Source organism: Chenopodium album, chromosome 6 (assembly GCF_948465745.1).
Source record: "Chenopodium album chromosome 6, dcCheAlbu1.1, whole genome shotgun sequence".
NCBI classification, from domain to species: Eukaryota; Viridiplantae; Streptophyta; class Magnoliopsida; order Caryophyllales; family Amaranthaceae; genus Chenopodium; species Chenopodium album.
The window spans coordinates 4,791,305-4,810,667 of NC_137839.1; the positions used below are offsets into that span (position 1 = coordinate 4,791,305).

A 19,363-nucleotide genomic window follows, 5' to 3' on the forward strand; every position below is an offset into this window, starting at 1 on the left:
TCCATGTGGAAACAACGTTTTAAGAAAAAATCACTACCTTTGGTAGTGAGTACCACCCTCTCGTGGCCAAATTCAGCCTCTAAATATGATTTTCGGACAGTTTTTGATTTTAACGAAGTTTTTTTTTACTTAAAATATTATCCTTGAGTTTGATTAATAAAATTAATTGTGTTTAAAGTTAATTAAACATAAATATATGTTTTTATTGAAGTTTTAAGTGTTGGAAATAGTTTCTAAGTACTACTTTTAATGTTTTATAAAGAGGGTTTAATCACCCATTAAAAAGGGAGATTTTTAGGGGTTTTTATATAATTTTCAGATTTTTATTAGACTTTGAACTTGCTGTAATTTCATGTATAAGAGTGTATTTTAAGGTTTTTATGAAGAAAATTTAAAGAACTATATATAAGCCTTTAATTTTAACTAAAGGGAAGGTTTTAAAGTGTTGTTTGATTTGGATTTTGAAGGTTTTAAAGTAAGTTAGTATTGCTGTAAATTTGATTGATTGGGTATTGATTGAGATGTTATTATTTGGCTTAGGAGAGGAGTTTATTGAAGGTGATTTCTAGTTAGTAAAGTGGCATACCAATTCGTTTGCTCAAGGTACGTACAAGTTACGAAACCTTTCTTTTAGGTGCATGTTTAAGGACGACGGATCGAGAACTTAGTATCATGTATAGGGATGACTGAGTTAAATTGTTTGGTTATACATTGTGAATTTCGTATAACGTGCACTATTTTATATTGCAAGTATTATTTGTGCTCTAGTTATGCAAGGTGCGCTTAGAGGCAAAGGTATATTATTGGTGTAATGATTAATTTATTACTCATTCATGATTATGCAAGCAGGATGAGTAAAGGAAGAATTTAAGTATTCTAAGACGAGGTTAAGGTTTTGGGGTGCCTTATGCACTCAAGGTGTTTATACACCGAGGTAGTAAAGGAATAAATAATAAATGTTGCTTGCCACTAATAAATCAAGAATTGAAATTGAAAAGTTGTTTTACTTGATTGAATTGATATTGGATTGATTGTATTGTTATGCATATGAGTCATCACCAAGTCTAAACCTGTAAATCACGTAAAGTGCAAGATGGATGAGCAATAAAACTCTGGATTGGTGCACTTCTGGAGTAATGACAATCAGAGGTTGGGGTACATGGGGTATTAGCCGTGTACTTTTCTCGAGGTCGTCTGATCTACGAGTCTCTTATTTCAAATATTTTTCAAAACTAGGAGTTAGGTGAGATCTCATACTAACTACGAACACGGAGTCGCACCCGTGGTCGTTGGATGTATATTGATGTTTCCGAAAGGAGGCATGGGGTTTTTCTTTTATTGATGTTCCAAATGGAGCATGGGTTGGACAACCTTGTCTATTGCGTAATCCAATGAATAAAAATAATGATTTACCTATTATTAATTAATGGAGTCTTAGTAATATAAATAGTTGAGTCGTGTGTTGAGTCTATAATTTAATGATGCATGATGATTGATTATTAGTAGCATGTTATGGATTTCTTAATTTATTTTGCAGCTTGTATGTACTTAGCTTTGCTGATTGTGTGCTTTGTGTGTCTTTCTTTGGTCATGGCCTTCGCCTTTCAATGACCCTGTGACGATCCAATTTTTACACTTGTAATATTGGGGAGCAGAATTACCACAGGTTCTTACACATGCAGCATTCATCAGGGTTGTGGGATCTTGAGTAGAGAGTTGATTGTTTGCATTTTATTTCTTTTGCAAGTTTGAATTTATTTTAATTCGATTTTATTTGACACTAATTCTTTTGGGTTTGAATTTATTCGAACACTGGAATGAATCACTTACTACTTTTATTGGGTTTTGAATAAGGGCCTTAATGGTTCCAAGTTGTATGACTTAATTTGGTTTCATTCGTTGGTTTTGAAACTTATTTATAACTGATTTAGTTTTTCCGCTGTTATTTTCTGATAAAGCCTTAACGTTTGAACACGTGGCGGTAGCACGCCAGTAATTCTCTTGAATGTTGTTCAGGGTCCTCACAAGTTTAAAGAGAGAATTATTGGGGTGTTACAGTTAATTGGATACTTTAGAAAGAAAATTGGGCTTAAATTAACGAGTCAAAATTCGGTTTGTAATTCGGATTTCGATTTTTTTAAACCCTAAACCGAATCCAATCCGTAATCCATATATTTTAATTTTTCCAAACCAATCCAATCCAAATTAGAAAAAAAAAAAATCAAACTGAATTACTAATTTAGTTTGGTTTTTGGTTCGGTTCGGTTTTAATCCGAATTACTTTCACCCCTATAAATAAAATGAAAATTAGGTAAACATAACAGACCCTAAAAGTTGAGTAGGAGTAATAGGAGTATTAACAACTGTAAAAAAATAAAAATAAAGAAATATAATTAGATTTAGGAAATTTTGTGAAAAACTACCTATTATAGTCCAAAATTTGCGAGAAACTACTGATTAAAAAAAATGTTGTAATTGACTACCTAATTTTTTAAAAATGTTGTAATTTACTACCTTACGCCAAATTATGAAGGAGTTTGACCAAAATTCTCCGGCGTTGACTTAGTCATGTGACCATCACGTGACACTTAATGACCCTTTTCTTTCCCAAATTTTCTCACAATTTTCCCACGTGATGGTCACTAATTGAAGAAAGAAAACACATATGAAAGTTGGGATCATTGCAGAATAATCGAAAGTTGGGATTATATAAAGTAAATTGGGCAAAGTTGAGATTATTAAACTATATTTTTCCTATTATTAAAGATATTATCGGTCAAAATTTTACATCGACATGTGTGGTAAGTTCTAACATGACACTTAAAAAAAAAGATCAGAAGTAGTAATTCATTACATGTATTCAATTTTATTTATTTCATTTTAACTCTAACCTAATTTCTTTTACAAAAATAATCTAAGCTCAAATCATCCCTTCCTCTCCTTTTCAAACTCTTTATTTGTTGAATACATAGTATAAATAACATATGACCAAAAAACACAAGCTTGTGCGTTGCACGAGCTAGACTAAAGGACTACTGTAGTTGTTTTACAATTACATGATTACCTCATTACTCGTATTGATTTAGTTGAGATGATACACTAATATGGTTAATCAGTGTTGAATGATACGGGATACCATAATAACTACCCGATTTGAAAATCCAGGTACCCAAAGTTCGTATTACCTGACCCATGCTCACTCTTTGCAAATTGGGCCTTCAATGATGATCTTTAAAATCACCGTTATCCTTTCCCGCTTTCCTAAGGAAGAATAGCTTCCCTCCAAACAAAAATGTCACTTCTCTTATCTTTCCACCATTTTTCTCTCTCCTCTGAAACCTCATTTCACCACCATCACCAACACCTTCTCTCTCTTCGCTTCCCCAATAAACACCCATTCATCAAATACCCTCGAAGAACCCTAATTTCTCAGCTCCGACCAAGTGCCGGCAACAACGAAAAACCCCTCCCAAAATCAGCAATTCAACGAATTGCAGAGAAATTACGAACCCTAGGATTCGAGGAAGAAAGAAAAAGAGATACCCATTTGCCAGAAGATCAGAATGATGCTGAAATTGGGAAAATTTTCATCCCTAATTCCCGCCAAATCCCTAATTTTCGAGTTGGGCATACTCTTGATTCTAGTTGGTCATCGCCCCAGAACCCGGTTCCGGACCCGGGTTCGGGGGGCGCCATTGTTAAGATAAATGGGTTGAAAAGGGTGGTTACGAAGGAGAGAAAGGAGGAGAGAGAAAAGAGGGAGGAGGAGAAAGAGCCGAGCTTGGCGGAGCTGACATTGTCGCGGTCGGAGATTCGGAGGTTGACGACGATTGGGATTCGGATGAAGCAGAAGATGAAGTTGGGGAAAGCAGGGATTACAGAAGGGGTTTTGAATGGAATTCATGAGAGGTGGAGAAGTAGTGAGGTGGTTAAAATTGTTTGTGAGGATATATGTAGGCTTAATATGAAGAGGACCCATGATTTGTTAGAGGTAATGATATGATCAAGTTACTAATTGATTAATGTGATTAAATTTTGTGCATTTTAATTGCAATATTAGCATAATGTGGATTACTATGATTTATTTTAATGTGATTTTGGTGGTTGTTTGGTGGATTGTTGTTATGAATCTTATGATAGTCATAGTAATGTTAGTATTATGAAATTGTAGCTTGTGAGATTAATAGCACGGTTTTCGAAATTTATAGGTTGAGGACAGTATATACATGGTTTTAAGCTGGTTTAAGATGAGTGCAAATTTAACAAAAAGGGGGTTGATTTGAGGAAACTATGTAAGTTCTATTCTGTGACTTCGTTATTACTGGATTTCTTCTGCTGTTTTCTCATTGGCTATCAATGAAATAATAGATAGAAAGCTTTTAGTAGTACGAGGGTAGCATCCAAAGTATGGTTTTAGTTTGTCTAAGATGGTGTAGCTATTTGTAGCAAAACTGAGCAATGAAATTATGAACAAGGAGTCTGGGTTCCTTTTGATTATGAGGTATTGCTGCTATTTTGGGGACATCAAGACGCTTGTCAATAGGTTACTGATTTGACATTGTTGAGCTACCAAATCTTAGATGATGATTAATTTAGATAAACACGAATGCTCCAAGGCGGCACATATGGGTGATATTTAGTTGTGGACTTGTGGTAAGATCAAATAATGTGAATATGGGTTAAAAAGGTTGCTGTGTACAGTAAATCCCATGAAACCTAAATTTGGTGTATGTTTTTTTTTTGTTGTTTTTAATCAATTGCCCTCCTCCCCTTTATCCGCTCCCCTCATTTTTTATCCCTGCATATTAAGTTTGCTGATTGTTTTATCTTAATTTGATGTCCCTAGAAAAAAACTGGAGGCATAGTTGTTTGGAGGACTGGAAGCAAAATTGTTTTGTATAGAGGTGTCAATTACAAGTATCCATACTTCTCACTGGATGAAGTATCTGGCTATAACAGTTCTGAAAATGCAGTTAAAGTAGATGATGGGATGGAAGCCGGAGAAGAAGAGACGTCATCTGAGATGCTTGATGAGAGATTTACTGGACAAAGTTCAACAAGAAATCTGGGCGAGTCTTCCTTGGTACCAGGTGTTGGCAGTCCAGGCAGGGTGCGATTCCTTTTGCCTGGTGAAAGCCAACTTGTGGAGGAGGCTGATCGTTTGTTAGATGGATTGGGTCCTCGATTTACAGATTGGTGGGGTTATGAGCCGTTGCCTATTGATGCAGACCTTCTTCCAGCTGTTGTTCCTGGGTACAAGAGACCCTTTCGCCTTCTTCCATATGGAGTGAAGCCTCAATTAACTAATGATGAGATGACGATACTCAAGAGACTGGGACGACCACTTCCTTGCCATTTTGCTTTAGGTGAGATTAATAATTTCCTCCCCTTGACTTTCCCTTGTCCTGCTTTCTGAATTTGTATGCTTGCTTCTGCAAAATATATGCATAAATGCTTGAAGAAAGTGGCAACCCACCTAAGTAACACGTACACCTTAAGGAGGCATAGTATATCAACACATTTTGGACATGCCTTTTAATTCATCTCAGACCACTACAGGTAATTTGTGGTAGTGTCTTATAAAACATTCTTCATGATATTTTTTAATCTTATAAAGATATAAATTGTAGCTAGTTGTTTGACAATACTTATGCCTTAAAAGAATAATTGATGTTTTGCTCAATTATGTTTATTGTTATGGGTTTTATGATCATGTTTTTGCCTACATTTAAAACATTTGTAATTTTTTGGTTACTGTTTCCTATGTCCCTGTGGGCCAATATCCAAATTTCTCTATGATTCATTACAACCTTCCAAATATTGTAGATTGGAGTATTTCATGTTTTTTTTTTTTTTTTTTTTTTTTTTTTTTTTTTTTTCCAAGTAATTTATGGACCTTTAAGTCTTCTTCAAATTATTTCTTTAATAGCCAACTCTTGTGATGCTAATGCTAAGTTGTTAATTCTTCTTTTAGGGAGAAACAGGAACCTCCAGGGATTAGCTGCTGCAATTCTTAAACTGTGGGAGAAATGTGAGATTGCCAAGGTTGCTGTAAAAAGAGGAGTTCAGAACACTAATAGTGAGCTTATGGCCGAAGAGTTAAAGGTTAGTGATGGTAACATCACTTTCATGTTAAAAATCATAAAAACATTATGCAATCATGAGCCAATTATCAAAAGTGGAAGAGTTAGAATGTAACTTTTTTTGATATAAACTGATGCATTTATCAAACAACTGATGCAATTATGACCAATTTTAAAATCTTGGATATATGGCTGTATACCTGTATCCCATTCTATGGGGTGCCTTGGAAGCAACTGGCAACTGTTTGGATTTGCCTTTTACTTACCTTGTGTACTAATTTATATAGCTGAGCTTATCGTCCTTGAGTTTTAATTTATCTTGGTAATCAATTTTGCAGCGCTTGACTGGTGGTGTCCTGTTGTCCCGGGATAAGGAGTACATAGTGTTCTACCGGGGAAAAGATTTCCTTCCATCAGCAGTTTCTTCAGCAATTGAACAGAGGCGGAGAAATAGAATGCAAGGAGACGGACAGGTGGTTAATGGTTCTTTAACTAAAAATACCGAGAACATTGAATTGGATACTGAAGAGCATACTGCTGCCTCTGTAAGTGAGACAAGCAAGGACCAAGAAATTAGAATTGAGCTTCAGGAGCAAAAAAAAATGTCTATTCAAACAACCATTTCAAAAACTAGCAGGAAGCTGTCCACGGTAAGCATTCAAAAAGATGGAAAGTTTTCACTTGAGGTTCGCTTTCTTAGCTGCTCTGGGATTTTGTTGTTACAGGCTCTAGAAGAGAAAGCAAAGGCAGAGAAGCTTCTTTCTGATCTGGAGCAGGCTGAAAATTCTCAACAAGTAGAGGTGGATAAAGAGGGAATCACGGAGGAAGAGAGATACATGCTCAGGAGAGTTGGCTTGAGGATGAAGCCTTTTTTGTTGCTGGGTGAGAGTAATGGCTTATGAATAAACGTTATTAATAGAAACCAGCTAATCAAAAGTACAGGTCATATAAATTGGAAGGCCTAACCACTTGGATAGTTGGATGTTGTTTTTATGGTTCTCTTCTGTTTTTCTTTTTTTCAGGTAGACGTGGTGTTTTTGATGGCACAATTGAGAACATGCATCTGCACTGGAAGTACAGAGAACTTGTAAAGATAATATGTGGAGGAACCGACATTGAAGAAATAAACAACATAGCACGTATACTAGAGGCAGAAAGTGGTGGAGTATTAGTGGCTGTTGAGAGAGCCAGAAAAGGTCATGCAATCATTGTATACCGTGGTAAGAACTACCAACGCCCAGCTAGTTTGAGACCTCAGACACTTCTGAACAAGAAAGAAGCGTTGAAACGTTCAATAGAAGCCCAACGTCGTGAGGTAAAAATGAATTTCTCTTCCTATCTTGAATGAAGTCAGGGGTTAGATTTGGTTCAGTTGGGCATGTGACTTGGAATCTTTGTTTTGGTTCTTGTTGAGTGATGATTGTTCCCTTGATTGATGTAAAACATGAGTTTATATGCTATTCAGTTTAAATATATATGTTTTGGTAGTTGAGGACCTGTTCTATTGCTTCTATGTTCATGCGAAATTATGTTATACTGATAACTTGCAATCATAATGCAGTCCTTGAAACTCAACGTATTGAAGCTAGCTAAAGACATTGACAGATTGAAACTCAAATTGGTGAGTTTCTCATACTTTTCTATGTTGTGCACTAGCATACATATGGCATGATCATAAAAATTCAGTTGTGTGCTCATCAGGTTGAAGATAAGGAGGCTTTGGATTACCAAGCAGGTGAACAGGTGAAAACTGAACTGGTGAGTAGACATGATTTGTTGAATTTCATTTTTTCGTTGTGATTAATGCCAGCCTCATGGTGTTTTTATATAATGACTTTTTATATAATGAAGAGTGAGGTCTTATATCATTTACTTTGTTGGTGATGATGTTATTCAATATTCAAGTATGATAATATTGGTTCTAGTGCTCAACTCCCTGTATCTCCTCAAGCCTTAAATATGCTTGGGTAGGAAAGACAACTTTTCTTAGAAAAAAAGGGGAAATCATATATGTAGTACATAAGAAATGTGATATGTTCTGACTCTGGATGAAAGAAGGGGGTAATAAGTCAGCATTTTATAAATAAAAAGGCCAACTCTTCTTCAAAACTTAGAAACCTTATTTGCTTGCCATATCTTTAAAATGTTACATACGTCATATATTTATATAAATATATTCCCGGACTTCAGTTTTTGTTCTACAATCCCAATTCCCAAGTAATGGCTTGCTAACTACGGTATGCTGCTCCCTTGGCTGACAACATTTTCAAATCACTGGAAGATATATAGTTTTTTTAATGCTTTCTTCTGCATCATTTGCCCCTCCCTCCTTTGTCTCTTGTGTGAGGCTGTGAGCATGAATGTGCAAGACTTGATCTACTGGTTGTCAAAGGCGGGGATAATTAGTATGGATGTCTGCATTTGAAGCAAGCTACGACTATACCCCATAAATCCTCACATACATTAAAACCTGAATTATTGATATCTCTGATTTTCCTTGCCAAGTTTAAGTTACTGAGGTTTTTACTCTTGCTTCCTAAGCGCTGTAATAACTAGGATAGGTGGTTTTCAACCTTTTTTTTATTCACCAAAGATGGTTTTTGGCTGCTCGTAGTGGATGCTTCATTACTTGTGGTCTCTAATCCTGCTCTATTATGCTTTCTTTACTGAAGGAGCCGGAAAAGGGAGAGAGAAATTCTATCATTTCAGTAAACAAAAAGGAATCTCAAGAGGATAATACTCCTGTTCAGGTGGAGAAGCTGATTAAATTCCCCTCACTATATGATAAAACCGATGATGGTGCAGACAAGTTTTCAGTTGGCTCAGTTTATCCAATCACCAATTCAAACTCCGTGAGAAAGGAACAGGCCAATGCAGAAGTCTCTTTTTGTGATGATGATCTTAAGGTAGAGTTTGATTGTTAATCTTTGAACTAGGCTTTGATAGTAATACAATAGTGCTGAATGATTATTCATCTTATTGGTAAATCAGAAAAACTCTTCAGAGATGATTCATGTTGCAGCTAGTGATTCTGGCAATTCTTCATGCAATGAAGTGATGTTTCATTCAATCAGCAGTGAGTCTAAACCCACTATTACATCAGTGTCAGAAAACAATATTGAGCATCATATTGCTAAGAATGAGATATTAGAGCCATCTCACGAATCAGTAAACAAAGTGACAATTTCTCCATCACTTCAAAAGGCTGCGGAGAGCAATTCTCAGGCAATACCAGCTAAAACTAGACCGCTTACGAATAAAGAGAGGCTTCTTCTCAGAAAACAAGCCCTCCAGACGAGGAGGCGTCCAGTTCTAGCTGTTGGTGAGATGAATTGTACCAATTGTTATAGTTCCATTTCTTGCCCTGCATGGAGTTATAGTATTAGAAAGGAATCTTGTGCTTACCAATGTTAGATCATGATTGAGTCATATTGTTACTTTCAATTTCCAACCTAATTTGAATGGATAGAAGTCTTGTGTGGTTATCATTAGTTCAGATTCATTGATCTTTAATTATATGTTATATCTGTGAATGTGTCATGTACTCATGTTAGGAATGTGTGCAGCTACTTATTGTTAAATGTGGTTCATCAGATAGGTAGGTATGAAAAGTTTTGGCTTGTAGTTTGAGGTTCTGTCTCTTGTATTGTGATATATGTATTACGTCAACCATCATTAAGCATTCATTATTTATATAAATTCAAAATATGGCACAAACACACCTGGGTAGGGAGGGATGGGGATGGGGTGTCACCTTTTCAAGAAATGAAGCTCATTTAAGGATGTCATCATGTGTTCTTTGGTTGATAGCACTCATCTCTCATTCTACATCTTTCTTGAATAATATTATAACAATATCCTGTTCACCACTTCACCAATTTGAATTTTTTTTCTTCCAAACTTTTGACAAAAATTGTTTGTGGTTATTATCTTGCAGGCAAGAGCAATGTTGTTACTGGTGTTGCGAAAGCAATCAAAGACCACTTTAAGAAATATCCTCTAGCTATTGTCAATGTCAAGGGGAGAGCTAAAGGGACATCAGTTCAGGAGGTGATTTTCAAATTGGAGGTTTGTGCAGTTGTTCACTGAAGTTTGATTTTTCTATTTATTTTAAATTTTTATCTGACCATTGCTCTTGTTTAATTCGAGCCTGTTTTTTCATTTAACTTGTTGCAGCAAGAAACAGGTGGAGTTTTGGTATCCCAAGAGCCAAGCAAAATCATACTTTACAGAGGTTGGGGTGCTGGAGTGGAAACTGGCCATGCTTCTAATAATAGGGATCATGATAGACAAGCTGATATACCTTCATTAGCTGTCTCTCCAGAGCTTTTGGCTGCAATGAGACTTGAATGTGGATTCTCAAGTGACGAAACATAAGAGATAGAGCTTAAGCTTGGGTTTGATGCTTTGATCTAATTTTATGGGAAAATCTGGACTGGCTGTGTCAATCACCCCAAATTTCAGGACTCATTTGACGTGCCTCTTAGACATTACTGGCCAAGAAATTTCATGCAAGATCTTGTGGAGAAAGTAAGTATTTTTCATCCATATGAGGTAACAGTGATAAACTACCACCCTACTTGACCATTTTGGACTATCCTGATTCTGGAATAAATTGTTCGTGTCTATAGAATAAATGGATACTAGTAAATTTACTTAGTTGGGATGTCATTTACATGGTGCATAATGAGTTAATGGAAACTATCAGGTCAATCTTAAAAAATGCTTGTGTACGTTGTGTGAAGAAATATAATCCAGATAGTATGTACGAGGATAACAGGGAAACTACATCTCCTAATCTCTATATCCTCTGATCAAAGATGTTTCATATGACTACTTGAAATGTGTGTCAAAATACTGCTAAGTTGTTTCCTCTGCTGTACGACCAATTTGAAATCTACATGATTAGGCGATTAGCTATGCAGTTTGGGTACAAGATTTTTTTAAGTTTAAAGTTCTTTACAACTGAAATTGCAAATGTGTCATTGGGTAACAAAATCCACTAATGCAGTTACACTGGACTGGTGCGTAAGAGTAGAGATCTTTGCTTTTCCAGCATCTCACTCCAGCATGGACAAGCAAGCTCTGGTATGCTTTCGACATACTTTCTGCAGTTATGTTATGTAGGTTTAACCTTATTCTCCCTTGCTGCTTGATCTTTCCACTTGCTATTGTGTGAGATAAGAATCCCCTGTAATGTCAGTTGGGGTTAAAATTTTAAGATGGCTCATGATCTGATCAAGTGATCGGCCCAACACAAAAATAAGAGTGGCAAAAGGATATCGCTAAAGGGTAGAGTGTAGAAGCACATATAAACCGGATTTTTGGGTGCCTCCAAAGATGGTTTTGACTTTTGAGCCTCTGAGCTTGTGAAGGATCCAACAAAGAGTAGCCTCGACAAGAGGGGGGGGGGGGGGGGGGGGGAGTTGTTTAGGAACAGAGATCAACAAGTTGGATTCCAGGGTTTGGGCTGTTTTAAGTAATGAATGCCACAGCAGGAGCTATTCCAACATTTTACTTGGAAATGGTATAGTGCTTGTGGGAAGACCATTATATCCCTCTTCCCAAGTGTTTTGAAGTATTCCTTATTTTGTACAGTACTCGTATATTCATGTAAAACATTTCACATAACAATAGTTGTTTGGTAATTATTAATATTTAAAAAGTAAAAGTAATGCATTTATTTTAAAACAGAAAAAGTAAATGACATATTGACATGCTTCAAATTAAATTCCTCCCCTCTTAGCGAGGAAGTGAATCTAGCAATATCTAATTATATGGTTTTTAGCTACTATCAATATCTTTAGAGCCTATTATAGGCATGTTTATGTATTATGTTTGTAAATGCAGAATGGATTGAATGGAGCAGTAGTTTTTCTTATTTGTTTTTCATTTCCCTAATTTGCATACTGTGTTACAAGTTCATAAAGTTATGGATTTTCATGAAAATGTGTAAATAGTATAGCGTAAGATTATAAAGGGAGTTTGCTAGCTATGAAATTAAATAAAAGTGAGTTAAAAAAAAATAGAGATAGTAAATCTTACTAATTGATGAATTATACTACAATGAGAATAAAGATAATGTAACAAGCTGATAAAACTTCATTTCTACTACAATGTAAGACAAGACATGCATAATTTGGTACGAAAAACCTGATACATATTATAGATTATAATATGATCTAGGGCCAATACAACAACAGATCATCTATCATATGATCCAGAGCCAACCTAGAATTGAGCCTACAACCAAGCCAACACCAAGAGCCATGGCCATGACAACAGCAGCAGTTTCTGCCTCCAACGAGCTCACGGATTTCGGAGTTAGAATCATAAGGGTACTTGTTAGATAGCCATTACTTATACCAAGCAAAAATGTCAGCAACACTGTAAAAACTTCACTCTTAAGCCACTTAGGTCCATGAAGATTTGCTCTGAAAGCAGGGTAAAACACGACTCTTGCCAAGCATGCCCATGTCACTCTAGTTATGTTGCTTGGAATCAACAAAGCAGTAAGGGTTTTTCCGGCTAAGTCTGAAAAATTGTAGACCATGATAACCAAAATTGGGTACCAGTCTTTAAGCAGCTCAGATTTATGATTATCATCTGAAATGAATCCAGGGAAAATTGATAGAGTAACAACATAAATTGATAGGATTCCTATTGCGGGATGTAGGATTTTCTTGGCAATGTCAGAAAGTTTAGGCCTATAAGTTGTAGGATCGTGATTGTGTTGTTGAGATAGTTGCTTGTTGCAATGCTGTTGCATTACTGGGAGTCTGAACAGCAGGTTGCTGCAGATTGTGCAGACCACCACGATGATGGCGCTCACGATGAAGTAGAAATGCGCACTTGTTTGTAAACCTCTTGGATTCTCAGGGAGCGATGCCTTTGTTATGACCCTCAAAACAGAAACTAGGACCCCTGCACATACATACATGATGTATTATAAGTTTCATTATACATATAACTACTGTCACATTATTTTACTTGTTTCTTTTCGAGCTTTGAGGGTTCTTAGGTCCTTTAATTATTTGTGTAACTAGTAATTGTGTATACTTTAGTTTACTTCCAATTCTTTAACCAGAATTAGAACTAATTTGCACTTTGCGTTTTTTTTTAAGAGTACTCCAGCAATCCAGCATACTAGATATTCGGGTCTAGACACTTTGACTTAGACACATGGTGATGATGTTGAGCAACTTTGCTCACTAATTGTTCAGGTTAGGCTTGTGTATATTGATAGAAACCCCTCTCCACTCGCGTATGTGGTATATTCACTAGTTACCACTTACGAGTAAGCTAAATTTGGCCAGCTAACCCTGTTTCCACTCTTGGAAGCAGGCAGTCTATGAGAACAGATTCTGTTGATTACTGTGTATTACTTTTAATTTTGCACCTTTTTCCTGTATTTTCCATTTTCAGAGTTTCTAGATTTACATTGTACAGGGCCAAATAAAAATTTACATTATTCTAAAGAAAAGAGTTGGAATGTAAAATAACCTGAGGAAGCAGTTCCAGCAAAAACTGCCTGCATATACTCCTTGGGCAACTTTCCTGCAGAACCTATCAAGCTTCCTCCAATCAATCCATCAGCTAAACCACACACCACCACAGATGCCACAGTTGCGAGGAAGCTCCCATCAGACTTCCAGGATGACGACCCTTCAGCCCAATCGATTGTTGGAGTTACCATTAAAGACAGAACAAACATGGAGAAGCCAAAATTCATTTTTAGTCTAAAGCTAACTTTGCTTCTCATGGTGCTTCCTTGGCCCTTTATCATCAGTAACAAGACAATTAGTGAGGAAGTCATGTAAGCCACTGAGAAGACTCTTTCGACATGCTTTGTTGGGTATAGATACGCGAAGTAATCAATGGCTGTGATGAACGTGTTCCATGGAAGAAGATTGCCGGCTCCTAGGAAGAAATGTAGAATGTATGCTATTTTGTATGTGTCCTTTACAGGCTCACTTGTCTGCACTACTTCAGCAATTTTCATAGCTTCCATTTGTTTTTCTCTCTTTTCTACTCTGAGCTGTTTATGTTCACTTTCTTGACTTAGCTTGAAGGTGAAAGTTATGAACTTATGAGCAGTTTAGTATATATCATGCATATAAATGGAATGATATTTGATACTGCTAGGTCTTAGGTTGGACAGGGATTGGACACGAGTATTGGCATAAAGCACAAAATGGAAAATTGACACCATAATTATAATGACTAAACTGATGGTAGACAAACATAAGATATCGTTGTGAGTTACAAGTATATGTGTTATCTAAGCTATGCGTCACGCTAGCGTAATAACTAAAAATTAATTTCTCAGTACTTAAAATTTCGGTATTATACATAAGGAGGCCAACTAAACATATATAGTTAGAAGTAGTATATACGAGATAGAGACAGCCACAAGGACAATGATGCAGATAGAATTTGATGTCAGGTCTTAGGTATCATTCCCAAAACTTTAATCAACTAAGATAATTGACATCTATACTGACGCCTTTAAGTTAGTTTGTAAGAAAGTACAGAGTAGCAAATATTCGCCAAGTTGGCTGGCCAATATAGCTGGTCGACAGCTCTAGTGATTTCAATTCTAAGAATTGATTGATGGATTTTGAGAAATTCGTTATAGGCTTATGCCTATGGACCTATGATATATTGTTGTGGAGTATGAACTATGGTTCAATGCCTTTATTTTTTTTCCTTAAGTGGGGTCAGCCATTGAATGGGCGATATTAGAAATACTCTTGCTTGCGATATTCCTGACTAATATGGTACAAAGTTATAGATGACCATGAGAACATTTTGGTCCAAATTCACAAGTTCACATTCACACCAAGAATTTTTTGTACTTTGTCTACAATTATTCAGCACTTTTATTCTCTCCGTAGTCATTTTGATATGTTTTGATAAGATCGAATGATCGATTAACTATGTTGTACGATGTGTCACAAGTTTATATCTTTCGCATTTATTTATTTTTAATTAATATTCTTAATAAGACCGACTACCTATATTGTGTGATACTTTGTATGTAACAAATTTAAATATTCCAATAGGTCTTCTATTTAATTAAATTTATAATAGCCTTGTGACTCGTTAGAACCGAAAAATAAATCATATCATCATATCATATCATATAACTAATATATAAAGCTAAACTTTTAGTCAGGTCACGAGGTTGCGACATTTGGCGTTCTAACTTTTTGCCAAGTGTCGCGCCACGTTGGATAGATTTAAATAGACCTCATAAAATTAAAAAAGTTAATTTAGAATTCTATTTGGATATAATTTTAGGATAAAATTAGTTTTATTTTCGATAAAATACCAATATGGTTTTTAACACCTCCAAAAAAAAAAAATTGATTTTAACACCACACAAACTAACAAAACAATTGGTATTACCACCACTTAACGGATTCCGTCCAAAATTTCCGTTAAGTGGGGTCCTCAGTGACACGTGTCACCATTTTAGTTGTTTAAAAAAAATTTAAAAAAATAAAAAATAAATAAAAAACCCTAAAACTACCCCAGCCCCACCACCGCGCAACCACCGCCAACCACAAACCTACTCCTTCCCTCCCCCAAACCACCACCGGCCGCGACGCCTTCACACCCCCAACCCAGATGAACCCTCCCCCTTCCTTTCCCGCAACCGCTTCGCCCCCAAAAACGACCAAATCCAAAATCTCCTTCCCCAATGCGGTCGCGATTCCGGCCATAATTGGACGAAATCGGCCGATTTTGGGGTTGAGTTGCCTTAATCGGCCGATTTCGACCATTTTTGGCCGGAATCGTGACCGTATTAGGGTAGGAGGGTTTTGGGTTAGGTGGTTTTTGGGGGCGAAGCGGTTGCGGGAAAGGGAGGGGGAGGTTTCAGCTAGGTTGGGTGAGCGAAGGCGTCGCTGGTGGTGGTTTTTGGGAGGGCAGGGGTGGGTGGGTGGTTAGGTGGTGGTGGCGCGGCGGCGGGGCTGGGGTGGCTGGGTAGTTTTAGGTCTTTTGATTTTTTTTTAATTTTTTTATTTTTTTTTGGCCAATAAGAAAGCGACACGTGGCACTTAACTGATTCCGTTTAGGAATCCGTTAAGTGGTGGTAATACCAATTTTTTGTTAGTTTGTGTGGTGTTAAAATCAAATTTTTTTTTTTGGAGGTGTTAAAAACCATTTTCGGGTTTTTGTGTGGTGTTAAAATCTAAAATATCCTATTTCAAATGTACAAATTCAATTATAATTTTATTAAAAAAATTATTAGATTATAATTCTTAAAAATTAATAAATTAGTTTTTGTATCATAATATTTTTTGGGCAAAGGAAATAGTTCAAAGCGTAAAACATACATTTATAATATGTACTAATCGGTTAAAATAATATACTTCATAATCTAGCAAATCGTATAAAGATTAAAAATTTATTTTATAATTCAATAAACAACGGGGGCATCGCACGGGGCACAAAACTAGTATAATTATAAATTGATCGGGTTTGAAAATAACTTTAAAATGACCTATGTTCTTCCTTTAATCATGGCCTTTTATAACAATTTTTTGAACTACTATTACTTTAGAAATCACATGAAGTGGGAATATTTGATCAAGGTCATGTCAAGGTACCACAAAGTTATCTTAAAGAGAGTTTATCTCCTTACAAATAGGCTTTTGCTGCTCTTAATAATAATACTCATAATTGATTATCTCGTACAAAGGTTGAATATATAGATGGAAAATGGCTATTAGAGATTAGAGATACCATTTGTGCATGATAATGGTGTCTTTGGGATTTGAATAATTTACCTGCAATTCATTTGTCAAGTATCATGTAACATTGTCATTTGCGGCCTCTTTTGTATATACATGACTCCACCAATGTAAAGTGTACTTCGTATCATATATCATGTGTGACATTGTCATTTAAAAAAGAGAGAGCGAGAGAAGAGTATGTACTTTAAATTCTTATTAGATGTCAATGTAAATGTTACACTAGTAAAAGTTTGATTTAAATAATATTAGAAAGTGTTGTTATGTAGATATGAAGTACATATGTTAGCAGACTAAATAAAATGGTAGAGTTTTCCTCCAATCTGTTCCACAACAATCACAATAAAGATAATGAATCATTTTAAATATTAATTCAAAAACCAAAATTAAACATCATAAAAAATATAAATCTACAAATTAATAGAAAAAAAATAAATTAAATGGAAATAACCCTAGTGCTATGAATCTCAGTATAATCAACCCCATCTAACTCTTTCTCCATATTAACAAGTCTTAACAAACTACCAACAGCCAAAATTGCTTTAGGATTAACATCATGCATAACCCTATTATATAAGCTTTTACATGCCCTATATCCTTTTTCACGTAACAATAACTCTTCTTCCTTTTGTTTTCCTAACAAACAATGTCCTAGTATTCTAAGATACGGCCCTAACAACTCCCACGGTAGTAATATCCTCCCTTGCCCGTCGTTGTTGTCGTTGTCGTCGTTGTCGTTGTTGTTAAGTGATCCGGCCCAATGGTATAAGAACTCGCAAAAATCGAGCTTAGACTCGGTAGGCATGACACAAATCTTGCCAAAAAATAACTCTAGGGCGACACCTACGATCCTCGCTCGACGAGTGGATCGTATGGTGCCGTGGGGTTCGAGGGAGGAGGAGATGACGGCAATGTTGAGGTCAGTGGAGTTGTTACGTTGAGGGGAGGAGCTTTCGTGGTAGATGCTAGGGTGGGAGAGGTCAGGGATGGTTACGGTGATGGGGTGGTTGTTTCGAGTGGTGGTTTCGTGTGCGTAAAGGGCTAGGAGGATGGCCTCGAAACCGGCTAAGGGTTGGCGTGGACGACGAGTGATGCGGGTGAGGTAAAGGCCGGATATAAGAGGGACAAAGCGTAGGACAATGAGTTGGAGGGAAGGGTCGGAGGAGTGGAATGTGTCGTAGAGCCAACGACAAAGGTGGTTATCGCCGGACCCTGAGGAAGGGTGGCGGAGTAAGGAGGAGATTTGGGAGGTGATTTCGGGGGAAGTTAAGAGGACGAAGGCGGGGGGTGAAGGGGAAGTGGTGGTGGTGGAGGTGAGGGAGGAGGGAGGGGTAGGGAGGATTGTGGTTAAGGAGTCGAGGGCGGCTTGCACCTTAGTTGGGGAAGAGGTGGAAGCCGCGGTTTGTGTGGCGGTCGTGGTGGTGGAGGTGGAGATTGGTGGAGGGTGTGTTGGGGAGGATGTGGTGGAGGAAGGGGAGGTGGGATGAGAGTTGGGGGAGGTTGACATATTTTTGGTTTTTGATGTGGTATGGTATATTTGGTGGAGAAATGTTATGGATTGTGTTAGGGGGGAGGAATGAGGAAATTTCAAGTGTTAAAATGTGGGAATGAGAGTTATTGGAGGATGAGTTAATTAAGGAGGAAATTAGCATCACAATTTTTTTTTTCTTCCTATTCTTAAGGCATAATGAGAATTACTTTTAAGAGTTTTAGCGGACTATTAATTAGGAGAAAAACATTTTTTTTTTTTTTTTACGAGAAACGAGCATGAAAATTAAGAAGCAATGTCAAAGTTTACAAGAGCCTGAATTTGGCGCGACTGAGTAGAAATTAGGAGAAAAACTTTTAAAGAGTTCCATAAGAATTAAGACTATTAACACTAAGAAATATTATATGACTTGTCTTAAAATAAAACTTTATAAGTTGAAAAAAAATATGAATATCGTAGTATAAACTATAAAGCACTAGTCAATAATGACAACTTTATTCAAACTCGACTCAAAATCTTGATTAAAATCTCAACTCACCTTAAAATGACATGATGATTTGAACTCGAATGTAACTAGAAATGACTCAATCTAATTAAACTAGACCTTAATACAACCTAAAAACCTGAACTGATTAAATATTAACTTGAGCTTATGTCAAACTTGAATGGATCTGATTTGATTCAAATTCGACCCAAAGACAAAATAAACCCATAATAACTCAATCTAAATTTGACCCCATGCCACTACATAATTGATAAATGTCCTATAACTTCTAGTCTTTACCATATATATATATATATATATATATATATATATATATATATATATATATATGAGTATATCCCTTATGTGTCCTGATTAACCATCAAAATTAACATTCAATTCATCTCATCTCACATTTTGATACTTACATTTTACAAATATGATTAAATTTTACCTTGTGTTATGCATGCATGTTTATAATTCGAACTTACATATCATAAAATAAAATTAAAAAAAAAAAAAAAAAAATTCATACGTAGTACTCCTA

General features: G+C 36.2%; 3 protein-coding genes across 4 annotated transcripts; 1 reads left to right on the forward strand and 2 right to left on the reverse strand.

Annotated features, from left to right (window-relative positions):
- The first annotated feature begins 3,253 nt into the window (after positions 1-3,253).
- LOC145635661 (CRM-domain containing factor CFM2, chloroplastic-like) lies at positions 3,254-14,114 on the forward strand. 2 transcript variants are annotated; one of them, XM_081686983.1, is made up of 14 exons: positions 3,254-3,991; positions 4,847-5,366; positions 5,975-6,105; positions 6,422-6,733; positions 6,809-6,965; positions 7,106-7,398; positions 7,645-7,704; positions 7,785-7,841; positions 8,756-8,989; positions 9,075-9,405; positions 10,021-10,151; positions 10,260-10,613; positions 11,095-11,171; positions 13,533-14,114. In XM_081686983.1, exons 1-12 carry the CDS (start codon positions 3,293-3,295, stop codon positions 10,458-10,460), a joined length of 3,126 nt encoding a protein of 1,041 aa, XP_081543109.1. In that variant the 5' UTR covers positions 3,254-3,292; the 3' UTR covers positions 10,461-10,613; positions 11,095-11,171; positions 13,533-14,114. The 2 variants fall into 2 exon arrangements, with proteins under 2 accessions (XP_081543109.1, XP_081543110.1); XM_081686984.1 differs by lacking the exon at positions 13,533-14,114 and adding an exon at positions 12,884-13,393.
- On the reverse strand, positions 12,163-14,094 carry LOC145635662 (equilibrative nucleotide transporter 8-like). The gene is made up of 2 exons (XM_081686985.1): positions 13,587-14,094; positions 12,163-13,007 (listed from the first exon to the last, which is right to left on the reverse strand). The coding sequence occupies exons 1-2, from the start codon at positions 14,092-14,094 to the stop codon at positions 12,295-12,297; spliced, it is 1,221 nt and encodes a 406-aa protein (XP_081543111.1). The 3' UTR covers positions 12,163-12,294.
- A 2,818-nt stretch (positions 14,115-16,932) lies between the features above and the next one.
- Positions 16,933-18,350, reverse strand: LOC145636552 (uncharacterized). The gene has a single exon (XM_081688131.1). The coding sequence runs from the start codon at positions 18,348-18,350 to the stop codon at positions 17,280-17,282; it is 1,071 nt and encodes a 356-aa protein (XP_081544257.1). The 3' UTR covers positions 16,933-17,279.
- Positions 18,351-19,363: the final 1,013 nt, after the last annotated feature.

Coding starts and splice junctions, on each gene's coding strand:
- LOC145635661 (XM_081686983.1), top strand. CDS start 3,293: ATGTCACTTCTCTTATCTTTCCACCATTTTTCTCTCTCCTCTGAAACC. Junction 5,367..5,974: donor TCCTTGCCATTTTGCTTTAG/GTGAGATTAATA, acceptor TTCTTCTTTTAG/GGAGAAACAGGAACCTCCAG. Junction 8,990..9,074: donor TTTGTGATGATGATCTTAAG/GTAGAGTTTGAT, acceptor TTGGTAAATCAG/AAAAACTCTTCAGAGATGAT.
- LOC145635662 (XM_081686985.1), bottom strand. CDS start 14,094: ATGGAAGCTATGAAAATTGCTGAAGTAGTGCAGACAAGTGAGCCTGTA. Junction 13,008..13,586: donor TGCTGGAACTGCTTCCTCAG/GTTATTTTACAT, acceptor ATGTATGTGCAG/GGGTCCTAGTTTCTGTTTTG.
- LOC145636552 (XM_081688131.1), bottom strand. CDS start 18,350: ATGTCAACCTCCCCCAACTCTCATCCCACCTCCCCTTCCTCCACCACA.